General features: G+C 44.1%; 1 protein-coding gene across 2 annotated transcripts in view; it reads right to left on the bottom strand.

Annotated features, from left to right (window-relative positions):
* The window catches only part of JADE3 (jade family PHD finger 3), a 566,198-nt gene that overhangs the window by 232,378 nt on the left and 320,664 nt on the right, over positions 1-13,156 (bottom strand). For both annotated transcript variants that reach the window (XM_069636617.1, XM_069636618.1), the window contains exon 4: positions 10,881-11,038. In XM_069636617.1, the coding sequence (XP_069492718.1) occupies positions 10,881-11,038 (158 nt within the window). The remainder of the gene's footprint in view (positions 1-10,880; positions 11,039-13,156) is intronic.

Below are 13,156 nucleotides of genomic sequence, written 5' to 3'. Positions count from 1 at the left end.
TTGTCAAGATCACTAGCACAGGTAGATTTACAAAAGGACGTCCTTTCAAAGGTTTTTGGGCGACATCCACTTTAGGGCCTGTACCACCTCTTGCAAACTGAACACTAAATCTTCATAGTTGCCTGCTACCACTGGCCTGCAAGCCACTCTTGGAGGGGGTTGCATGTGAAGACGTGCAAATAGAATGAGATTACTGCAAGACGCCATCACTCCTAGGAGTCTAATCACTGCACACTGCTATGGACTTGCTCTGTTGATTAAAAGGAATTTGCACCTGAAGAGCATGTGCTCTCCTTCTTATGAGGGCTAGGTTATGGATTCAGCTCTATCTAATTTTGTCTAAAGGTCAAAGGTCCTTTTTCACATGGCTGAAGACTGACTGCTTCTGTGCATATATTGAGAATCCTCATTGATGAAGGCTGATAGTCATATGCGCTTACGAAACACTGGTCAGTGCTGTTCCATATTATGAGACAGTCATCTAGAGAGGGGTAAACTTGTATCTTCTGATACTGCATATGTGTGGAAAACACGCCTAGAGCTTTCAAAAAAGGAAGGAACCAGACATGAAAATGCAGTTGGTCTACTTTGAATCTGAAGTAACCTCAATGGCCTGGTAACATTTATGAGGAACTCATGGTGGCAACAGTAAAGACAGACAAGTGATCACAGTTTAAGGGTATTTATTAAACTGTAAATGCAGGGTGGAAAAACGCCTAACCTAAATACAAGAAGGGAGCAAGCTTCCACCATCAAATGAAAAGTAAGGCAGTCCTTGTGGTGTCTTGTCAAAGACAAAAAGGCCTATGCTAAAAAAAAAATACAAAAAAATAAACCTACTGCCAATTCCTTACAACTAATTACAGAAAGATCGTGGGATAGGGTTTTCAAAAAAGAAAGGTGTTTACATCCTGACTTATTATTTGTGATTGCAGGGGTCGCCATTGCCCACGTTTTGAGCACGGGACAAGGTGGGTCTCCTGAGCACAGCACACTCTAGCTTTCCCAGCACGAACCGACAGTTCAGTTTGTAGCTATCAGGTTCTTCGATGGTTAAGTCTCTTAACAAAAGTCACTTGCCTTCGAGGGTCTGCTGTTTTCAACAAACAGCAAGTTCTTTTCCACCTAGACTTTGGGTGAAGGCTTCACTCCTGGGTCCCCCTCTCCCGGTCATAAAGCCCTTTCAAGTCGTATTCAGCACATCAAATTAAAAGTTCCTTTCTCAATGAACTTTGGGGGATGACTTTCCACCCTTGGATCGCCCTCTTTCGGGCTCGGACCCCTTTCAAACATCAACGTCCCTCCTTCGGGTTCACTCCTGTTAACACACTGTTCATGGGACTTCAGACTTCATGCCCTCTTCTTAGCATCCCTTCACCGGGTTCACTCTTGCTAACCTTTCTAACACACTGTACATGTGCTAATTTCACCAAGTGGCATTGATTTCTCTTTCTTTCACAATCATCTGTCGGTCAAAGATTTTCAACGGTACAGAGGATTTTACATGACCACTTTAACCTCTCTTCCCCTCTTCCCAAGTCCTTCTGGTTATGGTAGTCTCTACCATCGGGTAATCACCCTTAGTTTCCCGTGTGAGCACCCACGTGGTGCCACACTCCTCTGTTGCCATTTCCCCTTTTCTATCAATAGTTTCTTTAAACCTTTCAAAGTTCAAATTAGCTGTTTGTTATTTTTCACTCTACACAGTTCGGTTTCTTAACGACTCTCCCCTCGACTCCCTGGCTGTGATGAACCGCTTGGCTTTCCTTCTTTCTGAAGTCAAGTTTGGTACCACTGAGACAAGCGTCTCTCTCCCCAGCTTGGTAGTTAGCAGAGGAGGGTCTTGTGTACTGCGGACACCTGCTACAACAAACACTGGCTATTGTAGTTCTAACAATCTTCATCCTTTCTTTCCGTACCAATTTAAAGTTCATACGTTGCCCTCTTGGCATGTTAAAGTTAATAAACTCCCTTTTCCTTTCAATCGACTTCCATTCAGGTTTGCGGTTACTTTGATATCCTCCAGTTTTGGAATGCTTACGGCTTTCCGACAGTATGGCATTCTCGCCTGGCACTCTCATTCTCTGCAAATGCTGATCAGCCCTTTGGCCTTCCAACTTCAATAGCCTGGTTCCCATCAGCCCTGGAAGAACTGCTCCTTCTCGTACCCAGCCTCGCTCAGAGTGTGCCTGTTTGCGCCACCTTTTATCCTAACAGGGAGGGCTAATAAGTGGCAGGTGTATGTAGATAGGATTATGTACCTAACTCTGCCTGATCTCATTAAAGCAGAGGTCTTCAAATTGTGGGGCGCCCCAGGGCATCCCAGGGAGGGGGGGGGGGAGCCAGAGCTCAGCATGAAATGTAAAAAAAAAAATATTTAACTTTTTATTTTATTTTTTTTTAGATCGGAGGAAATGGGAAGGGGCAGCTCACATGGTCAGACTGGACCATAAAACGGTTTTAGGCACCAATGAAAAAATGGCCAGCAGTTGCAAATGGATATTCAGTCCTTTAGTCACAGACTGTTTGAATAGTACCCAAGGGGTTGTTTTTTGTTCAAATGTAAACAAATTGTGATATTTAAAGAATATTTATTCAGCAACAATGGTCAAAACTACTAGCTGCATAGTGAAGTAACTCCTCAAACTGGCCCACATTGGCCAAAAAAGTGGCCCATTTTGACTGGCCTACACTAGCATTTTGCATTTTTTGGTACGGTCATCGCCCTATAGGCCAGTCCAAGCCTGTCGGCTCATCCATAATGGGTTAGGGGGCGTCCACCCACTGGCCACCTCACTCATTATGGAGGAGCCAGCCCAGTGAAACACTGAGCACTCCCTCAGTTGCTTTTTCCAGCTGAGGGAGTGCTCTCTGGCTGGCTGAACTGTCAAAGGGAAACACTGTTTGCCTTTGACAGTTCATTTCCCCAGCCGCACAGGATCACTGAGCCATGCAACGCTGGGGGTGTTTTGCTTCGCCAGTCTTGCATAGCTCATTGGAAATGCTGGCTGGAGCACTGCATGTATGTATGTATGTATGTATGTATGTGCGAGGGGGTGCTCCTGCGCCTCCTCGCACATACGGGCAGAGCAACCTGGAGTGGGGCATTTTAGCAACCACGCGCAGGCCCCTGCAGAAGGTACGCTTATGGTGATTTATTTTTTATTTAAATGTGTATGGGATGTGTGTATGCTTGCGTTATGGGGAGAGCCAGGGTCTGTACTGGGAGTAGGGTGCGGTGACGGCACGCAAAAGTTCATAGCGATTTCTACATACTGTCGTCCATCTGGCACTTTTGGGGGGGCCCAGCCTGCCCCAACTTTGCTCAGGTGGGGGCCCAGGCCAAAAAAGTTTGAAGACCACTGCATTAAAGGGACAGCACCATTGCAAGTCACGAGAGGTAATCTTCCTGGCCTCATTCCTCATCTTCCTCGCCTCAGTAGTGTTGTCAATGTGAAGTGGGGATGAATTATGGGAGCTGTAGTTTCCCATGAAATTGGTAGGAATAGGGGTTAGATGGACGGGGGGAAAAGGGAGATACCATGTCTCGCTATCAGGTGCTTCACCCCCATGCGCCAAGGAGCCCCCCTACCCAGGTGATCCTCCATCACTTGTCCGCCCCCAGGGTAGGGATCCAAAAGCGATGGCCTTTCCCTGGACAACAGAGCATGGGAATCCCAGAGGACTAGGTTGTGAAACACCCTCTTGTTTTTTAACAATCTAAACCAGAATAGGCTGTAGCAGAATAACATCCATGAAAAAAACAATGAACTGTTAATCTCAGAATCCTAACACTTCCTTTATGTCAGGACCAGCCTGATAACTGGGTTCAACTAGTACAACTGCCTTGTAAGTGACGCAGCAGATCCTAAAGAAAGTAGTTATATTGTGCAGACCTTCTTTATCATGGCGTCCATTTGTCTGCTCTCCTTATCCATAGGTGCTTTGGAAGAGGACATGGAATAGATGATAGCTCAAGGACTGAGGAGACCACCAAGGGTTATGCTGTTGGACACATTTTCAAAACTAGAGGAGATGTGTGTCCAGGCACCTATAATCGGTGTAATACAAAAGCCTCGCCCAGTCACTGACTGGACCCTAACCATTGGTTTGAGGACAACGCCCAGAAAAGGCTCTCTGTATCGCTAGCTTCTTACAAAGGCATGTCCAGAATAGAGACACATTGAGAACCTCAATTGGTAATCCTTGCAATCTAAAAAATGTCAGTCAGAAACACTCAAGCTATTTCTGGAGCGGTGGGAACCTTAGGTAGCGGCCAAAAACAGGCACATGATTTCTGTGTATCCCCCCAAACCCCGCCCTTAGAAGGGAGCAGGTCCACGAAGTCTGTAGATATTGTTTTCCATGGTGCATAAGGTAGAATCGGTTGTAGTAGTTGGGCCAAATGTTCAGAGAGAGATGACAGCATACTTCACAAGACTGTACGTAGCTTCAGGGTATCTCATCCTAATGAGGGCCTCCAGAAATAACTTTGTAGAATTGGTCTGGTCCCAGTGATTCCCCTATGACTGGAAAGAAGGTGGTCATGATGAATTGCGAGCACTGTCAGTTGTAGCTTCTCGGTAGGTATGAACAGATGCTGGTCATAGAATAAAAGACTGTCGAATTCAAGTGTCCACTTACATGATGGATGCAATTTTGCTCTATGGAGACAAAATTGGGTGTCTTCTTTGACTTGCTGATGAAAGATTGAGACTTTATAGATGAAAGTATTGCCTGACAGAAGCTTTTCTTGGGGTTCAGCTCTTTTTCTGGTTCAGGATATTGTCAGCAAAGAGCATCTACAATTATATTGGCCCGAATGTATGTTAAGTAGAAAGCATACAGAGCAAAAGGTCAGTCCATCTATCTTTCCTACTGTTTTTACACTTAACACTGTTGTAGTACCTTAAGGTTACGATGGTCTATTCAACAGGATAATCTGCTAACAGTAAGTGTCTCCACTCTTGGAATGCCTGTTTTAAAGCAGTCCTTTCTCAAGAACGGAATAGTCTATTTCGCTTGCAATGAGTTTTGAGAAAATAAAAGTCACTCAGTGGCTCAATCTGATCGGTGTGCAGTTGTTTCCGGACTACCCCTATTGCATGGTTGGAAGCATCAGTCTCAATAATGAAGGGTTTTAGGACATCAGGCTGGCACAGAATTGGAGCGGTTGTAAACGCTTCTTTCAACTAACTAAAGGCAGCATCAGATTCTGGTGAACAGAAAAAGGGGAGACTCTTTTTGTCAAAGGCGGAGTTGTGGCTCTGACTTCTGTGAAGAACCTCTGCAAGAATGTGCCGTAGAAATTGGCTAAAACCAAAAATCTTGATTTCTTGGACTGATGAAGGCTTTGACAAATCCAATCTTCGGCTAGAATATATGTAAGATAGGCCAACAGCATAGCAGGGGCCCTCCCAGCTGCATGTCCTGGCGGGCCTACTGCGAGGAGCTGGTGCACGGAAGCAACACTCTGCCTCCAGGTCCCCAGTAAATGTCAGACAGGAACAAGGAAGCTCTCCCTGCATCCTGTGTGCGGAGCGCAAGAGCCTGGAGAGCCACAGAACTTCGAGTCCACGGAAGGCAGGTTAGAAAGCCTTTTTTATAAAAGTGGGTGCATGCATGGCGGATGTGACTGAGTAGCTACCATGTCCTGTGAATGAGGAGGGGTGTGTGTGTGTGTGTGTGTGTGTGTGTGAGACAATGTTCTCAGCACAGAGTGCATTTTGGTGAAAGAGCTTCTGAGAAGGTGTGAGGGTATGAATGTGATTATGTGTTTGTGTGAGGCACTGGGGGCAGGAATTACATTCTTACTGGGCATCTATGATAAAGCAAGCATGATAAGTGTTTTATGGGTCTAAACTGGCCTACATTAGTGCAGCCAGTTTGGCCCAGTTTTCGTATTGTGGCATGTCATTTTTCACAGCAAAGTCAAAAAGAGCATGTTCTTACGTGGGGGTACGAGCATATACTGGAAGAGCTAGCTTGGACATGTTTTCCTATAGTATTTCTGGCATTATGCACAAAGCAAACAGGAGTATGTTCGTATATGGGAATACTGGCATATATTAGTACAGCCAATATACAATATACTGGTCACCCTGAGTTACCTGGGGGCAACCAGACGTGGACTCCCTGCTCGCTGTGCTCAGAGAGGCAAAGCTTCACCTCACTGATGAGGCCCAACAAGGCTGAAACACGTGTATGGGGTTGCTTTTGAAACTCTTGTTCACAGAGGAATTGTCATAGCATTTCGGTGCTGGACTGCCCATGTGGGCGGGACAAAGACTGATACGCAAATGGATATTTCCCATCTGTGAAAGATACAGTGAGCAAAAAGCGTGTGCAGCAAACTCATCTCAGAACAGGTTATCATGCCATATTCTTTTAGAGAGGAGCGCCTGCTACCCTTTTTTGAAATATTAGTACAGCCAGCATGGAAGTATTTGGGCACAACCAGCATGAAAATGTTTTTTATACTAGTATATACTGTGGAAAAAGGCATCATGAAAATGTGTTGGGAAATGCTCCTCTGCACTATTGGTGACTTCCATCTATTAGTTACCCTTCAAAACCATTAGAAAACTGTCTGGATTTGAACTAAATTGTTCACAGAAAGTGTGCTGTATAATGCAACATTTTAACTCATTATTCAAAATAATTTCTGAGGTAGGAGGGTTGTAGAACCCCCTCCAAATCCACCTTGGTTAGTTCAGGCTGCATGGCTACGCTCGGTTGCTCTCACATATTTGTGGCATATATTTGCATCCCTATTTTAGGCTCTAGGAGGCCAATATAATGGGTAGTTAGGGTCATTACTTCAGAGATAATGGGTATATTCTATTGAGGTAGCAAGGATGTGATGTTGGGCTTTGCTGCTAGTCTTGAAATCAGTGTGCAATACATGCTGAGTAATAGAAACTGAAAATCAAGGTGAGTCACTCAGCTTACTGTGTAGTAGGCTGCCTTGGCAGAATGTTAGCTCTTGGTGTGTGAAGTCCTAGAAATGCCACACCTCGAAGGTATATCACTCCAACATGTCAAACTATCTCTGGATCTGGAGTGGTGCCTCATGCATACATCAACATCTTTGGTGTTGGGAGACAGTAGAACCCCAATATGGTGTCTTCAGAAGAAGACAAGTCACCTCTCAGCTTTTGGGCCATCTCAGACACCTCAGGCATCCTTAGTGCTTCCTTTGGCATATAAAGCCTTCAACATCAAGCCCTTCCGGCAGTGGCCAGGCTCTCATCTTTGAGAGTGCCCCAACCATTGAAGACTGATACTGGCTTGACTCTTGAGTGCTCATCCGGCTGAGCTATCTTATTGGCTAATATCCTATTATTAAATGATGCTCTGAAATTCCACACCAAGGAGGAAATAGTGAATGTTCATGAATATTAGTTTAGATCCTAAGGTGGGAAAAAAAGGGTTTATCCCCTTGGCGATTCATCCCGCCAGGTCCCCAAAAAGTAGCTACTACCTCAAGATCTTCAATAAATTAGAAGTGAAAAAGGGGACCTCCTACGCAGACAACTTGAAGATCAAATTTGCGACAAAATCTTATTTTCCTTCTGCAAATAATAACAATCAAGAAACTAGTGTAATGAATCTTGCAGGGTCATCACTAGTTCCATGGGTGGAACCTCCCTTTCTTGAGCCATGGTGAGGCAGACGCTCTCTGATCCGAACCCTGGGGGTGGCTAGTTGAGGGAGGATTACAGAGGGGGAGACTGCCCTCATGGAAGTGGGGGTGACTTGCCAGATGAGACATGGTATCCCCCTTCCAGGATGAACCTCCCATTTGTAAAACTAATGGCCTATTGTGATCCCTAAATAGCTAAGGCCCTCTGCTATAACTCCCCATGTGAGTCCTCCATGACTGACTTGCCACTCAAACCTATTAGAAACATTTACCCAACGTTTTCATGCAAGTTGCCACAAAGGGACTGCTGTTCACAGAAACACCTTAACACTGTGAAGAAGAGGAATGGAGGAATGCAGAGCAAGAGAAGCGCAGAGCACAATCAGCACTCTGGTTGCTGGGAGCATGCACCAATGCTATGGACATTTAAATCAAGACCACCAGAAACTAAGATAAACTGCTGGTGGGAGCGGGTTACTCCTCTTTGTGCGACTGACAGGCTAGAGCCAACCAGCTCAGGTGCTGAGAAACAGAAGGCTGCGCAAAGAAGACTGCACACGCCAGATGCCAGCGCAGGGCTCCTGGGCATTCCCTGGGGTCGGAAAACAGCAGTACACCTACCAGAGACCTATGCGCAGCAGAGAAGCCCAGCTGGAACCACAGGAAGGAGAGACGCGGAAAGCTGATGGTCGCGAGAAAAGAAAGTACCTGAAAATGGTTACCGACAGGCTGCGAGAAGGAAAATGAGGTGAGGCCCTGCTGCAGCAAAGGGAAAACCAGGGCGTATTGGTGAGCATGCCAAATGTGAATAATTAAATATAACAAAACAGAGAAAGAGCCAATTACAAAACCCGAGAGAGAAAAAGTGAAAGTGCATCTCCAAAACAAAGGCTCTTTCAAAGTTGGCAAGTATGTGCCGTATATGCATATAGTAAACAAGGCAATGCATAATGGACAGTGAATTAGCCAATAGTGCTAAGGTGGTGAATCACCAAGAGTGGAAGTGTGAGCAAAATATTAACAAGGCGGTATACAATGGACAGAGCAAATTAGCCAGTAAGGCTAATGTGGTGAATTATCAAGAGTGAAGGTGTGGACAAAGGCACCCAAGTGGCAAGCCCTGGCAGAAGAGTATTCCCGGCAATTACAAATGTGTGAATACAAGAAACCCTGGCAGGAGAGTATACCAGGCATTGACAAGAAATGTATCAAAGCTAAAGAGCTCCTGATTTAGCGATATCAGAACTAGAAAAAGGGCTGTGTTTAACAGAAGAGGGAGCAAAAACCCTGGTAGCCGAGTATACCAGGTATCCTGACGAAACAAAGACCAAACAAAGTTGTGTATGATTTTTGGTTTTGATCACAAGGAAAGACAAGAACTTTTATTTGCAAGAAACATGAAGAATCCAGAGGAATGGAAACACCCTCAGGAGTAAGGAGCAATATCCGTCAGAGACTTTGTTGGAATTATTTTGTTGGCTATTTGAACATTTATGGAACACTGAAGGTGAAAGGCACTTTCCTTTTCACTTGAAAGTTGGGAGGACTGTGGAGCCAACCAGCTGAGGTGCTGAGAAACAGGCGGCTATTTTGGCCTGATATGGCTGATCGGCTCAGGGATTGCTTGGAGGCCTGCGGGTGGGTGGATGACCAGGAACTGGCTGAAACTAAACAGTTAAGACAGGTGCTGGTTGTTGGCTTTGCTTTCCCTCTTTCGTTCTGGACCCCTGACTTCTGGCATGCTTGTTTTGTACCTTGTACAATACCAGCCATTCTAGTAAAAAGATATGGGTGTTACACTCTCAGCCACTTTGCCAATGTCTGATCAGGTGGCATCCATCGGTCAAGTCAGCCACTTTAAGTTAAGGACCTTTCGCAAGTTCCTGCCGTACATTCCTTCTCAATTTCATACTCCTATTGTCTCTGCCTTGGTAATGGAGCGGAATCGACTGTTGTAATGGCCTCCATTTGGCTCAACCTGCCCACCTAATTCACTGAATTCAGCTCTTGCAGAATATGGCAGCAAGAGCTGTGTGCTTCACCCTCATTTTGGCTCTCACATGTCCCCCTTTTTACATCAGCTACATTGGCTCCCTGTTCGAAAACGTGTGCTATTCAAATCTTTGTGCATTGTCCATAGAGCTTTCTACAAACTGGGGGCTGGATATCTTCAGGAAAGATGCTGTCCCCTCTAGAGCATTTCGCTCTCAATCATCGTTAAGGATTCAAGTCCCCCAGATAAAATATGCACGGATAGGTGGACGCGTGTTCTCCGTTGCTGCAGCGAAAGCTTGGAATTCTCTTCCATTTGCCATCTGGGCTGTGGATAACCATTTCTCCTTTCGTCACTTTTTAAAGCCTCTTCCTTTCCAATTCAAATCTGGGTCTGTTTTGCTGGTTACCTATGATCCCTTTAGCACCAAGATGTCCTCGGGCGGCCGTTGCGCTTTACAAATTCTGCTAACATAACATTAAAGTTAATTTCTTTAGCCTGTGAGGGTCAGAATAGTACTTTGGATACAGGACGGTTTTGTTTTGGACATTCCAACACTGACAGATCCTTAGTTTAGAGTTCAGGTAGGGAAACGCCTCTAGTACAGGGAGTGCAAAGCATTTATCCAACCCCGTTTTATCAATAAAAGTATATAGCCAACACGTGTCTAACTTATGTCCGAGTTTCATTCCCGAATAGTCACACTAGAATAACAATTAGTTCCATGTAGGACACTTTCTTTCCTCTTCTGCATCCTTCCATGCATCCCTTTCCTCTCCTTCCATTCAAGGTTATTCTACTCCCCAACTTCTTCACATGAGATTCATCAACTGATTTTTATAAATGCCACCAAACCAGCCTTATTGCCTGTCAACAGCATTTTTAAATGTTACAAGTCTGAACAGGGTATTTGTACACCCGGAACTGATTTTGTCATTTGAAATGCTTAATTTCAATGACGGTGCCTTACTTTGATTAGTCATTTAACATCTGGTTGAAAATTAAGTTTAGCAATAGGATGCGTCTCTCTTCACTATTAATAAAGTCTCATTCTAGGAAGAAGAAATACGTATAGGACCTGGATTGAATATGTTTAAGACATTTAGTTTCAGCATGCAAAACACTAATTTCCTACACCAAGAACCTTATCAACTTGATGGGCAAGTTTAGACTCAAACCGAGTTGGCAACAACTGCAATAGTTAAACATGTTTCGGAGCGTCTGCTACAGGCCATTCATTACCTGAGAGAAGCCTGTGGAATTGTTTCGGGACTGGCTGGGACCTGAACACCCTTTTCCCACTCTTGCTTCCATGAATCAGCGAAGAGGTAATATTCATCCGGATTAACATGGTGAGAGTCTGGTATTTTCATAGCACTTATGAGGTCTTTTCGAAACACCTATGGGAGAAAGGAGGCACGTTCAAAAACTTACTGTTTGATATATTATGCTGCTGCCGTACTAAAGTTTATTTGAACATAATGAATATGTATGTAACAGTGTAAATGTTTGTACATCAGTTATACTACATTTGGGAAGAGCTGCCACCAGCAGTTCAGCCTACAGTTAGCCTTGAACTGGAGGCAAGCCTTGGTCAGGCCTTCATATATTCTCCAGTCTAATCACATTAGTATCTTGGCTTGCAAAATGTTACATCTAGGAATTACAGGCACATGTTAATTTTAAGCATCAAACATACAACACACGAATAAAAACAAATGTGATAGCACAGTTTCTGACTCTTGCATCTCATTTAAATGGGATCACGCAGAATACATCTGGCATGGGAACAACCAGACTTATTAAAGTTCAAGGATTCATTTTCTGCACTCATCTAATCGAACCAGTTGTAGAGGTTACACGACAACCTTAAAAAAAAAAAAAATCGAACATGCAGATTTGTGAAAATCACTATATTGGCAGGAAAACAAATTGTAGTCACATGGATGAGGAATGCACTGCTGGGGTTGGAAAGTTGCTTTAAAGTCTATCCTGGTGGGATGTGCAGGAAGGCATCTAGAGGAATGTATATGATGCTGGAGGAAAGTCCAAGGATTTGTGGGCAAAATGTGATAAGTTTATGCGTAAACAGGCTTTGACAGATGGGGCTGCGGAAGAGGTCTATTTTTGTTCCACCCATTAACGGATACTGCTGTTGACTACAGCCATTACTCTACATGTACTTCTCTAGTATACAGTGCACTTCTAATAAAGGCATTAGAATACAACAATGTCTGCTTGGGCTTCCCATACATTGGGACCTATTGTTCATAGCTCCAATTTCTCATACAGAACTGTATTATTAAGAGCAAACATTTCTCAATGTTGGGCTCCAAAAGTGTGAACCAGGCTCTTAAGGCTCCACTAAAGAGAACCCTATAGAATCAAAGATGGGGAAAGGCTACACAAACGGCACTTTAGTTTCTACTACTGATTTGTGAGGGGTGGTGGGGGGGCAATTATATCAGCATTATCAGGTATACAGTGGAGACCGCTATTGGTGCGTGCACATTTGTGTGATAGATCTGGTCAGTCAGTGTCAGGGGATTTCATTGTTTATGGGCCCGCCTAAGACCTTAGATACCAATGATAACAGGATTCTGCTGTAGATTCCTTGAATATCTTTCAGATTGACGTGGTGCTGATGATCAAGAAAACAGTCCCCTTCCTGTTAGGCAGTACACTGCAGCTGGTACTTAATTTGTTACTTGTTAGGGGCACTTCTTAAACTGTGTGATTGAGAGCTAGGTGGTCAGCCTTGTTGGTGCATCTAGATCACTTTTTTCCCCAAACTAAACCAATTCTGATGTCTTCCCACAGGTTTGGTGGGAAACTATGGGCGTTGAAATATTTAATTTAACTAACAGTGCAAAACATAATGAACATTAAAAATGGTCCTTTGCATACTTTCCAGGATAATTGTCCAGTCATTCTTTTGGGAACGGCAATAAATAAGAAAAAAGCTTTCCAAATTCCCAAATAAGACCAGAAACCCCCTTGCGGACTTGCTCTTGATGTAAAAAAAATTGAAGAGGTGGGGCACATCAGTGGGTCCAGGGCCACAAGAGGCTGCTCTTTCCCTACGACTATTGTAGTTGGAGGAAAGATTACAAAGCATGACGGACAAAGCTCAAGATGATGATCATTCCCACTGACAAAATATGGCTATGGGGCGTTCCAGGGAAAACCATATAATTAATTTGAAAACTTTGGACGGAACCGGGTTATTTAAACAGTGAATGCTGCCTTTCAAAAGCATAACAAACACATGCCAGATCTTCTCAGAAATCAATGCTTTTACACCAAGGAGAAGATCAGAACTATAGCTCGAAAGGAAGGTGTTATTACCTGTGATGATTTGTCTTTCCTGGTTTGCCCCACCAAGCAACAATGCCAAGGCAGAGATTTATGATAATTTATGATAATTAACTTGATGGCTTGAATGTTAGGCAGTACACTGCAGTACTTAATCTGCTACCTGTTGGGGGCACTTCTTAAACTGTGGGATTGAGAGCTAG

This window comes from Ambystoma mexicanum, chromosome 7p (assembly GCF_040938575.1).
Source record: "Ambystoma mexicanum isolate Mex_15411 chromosome 7p, UKY_AmexF1_1, whole genome shotgun sequence".
NCBI classification, from domain to species: domain Eukaryota; kingdom Metazoa; phylum Chordata; class Amphibia; order Caudata; family Ambystomatidae; genus Ambystoma; species Ambystoma mexicanum.
Note: the sequence above shows the minus strand (reverse complement) of the source record. Positions and strands in the feature narration are given on the sequence as shown.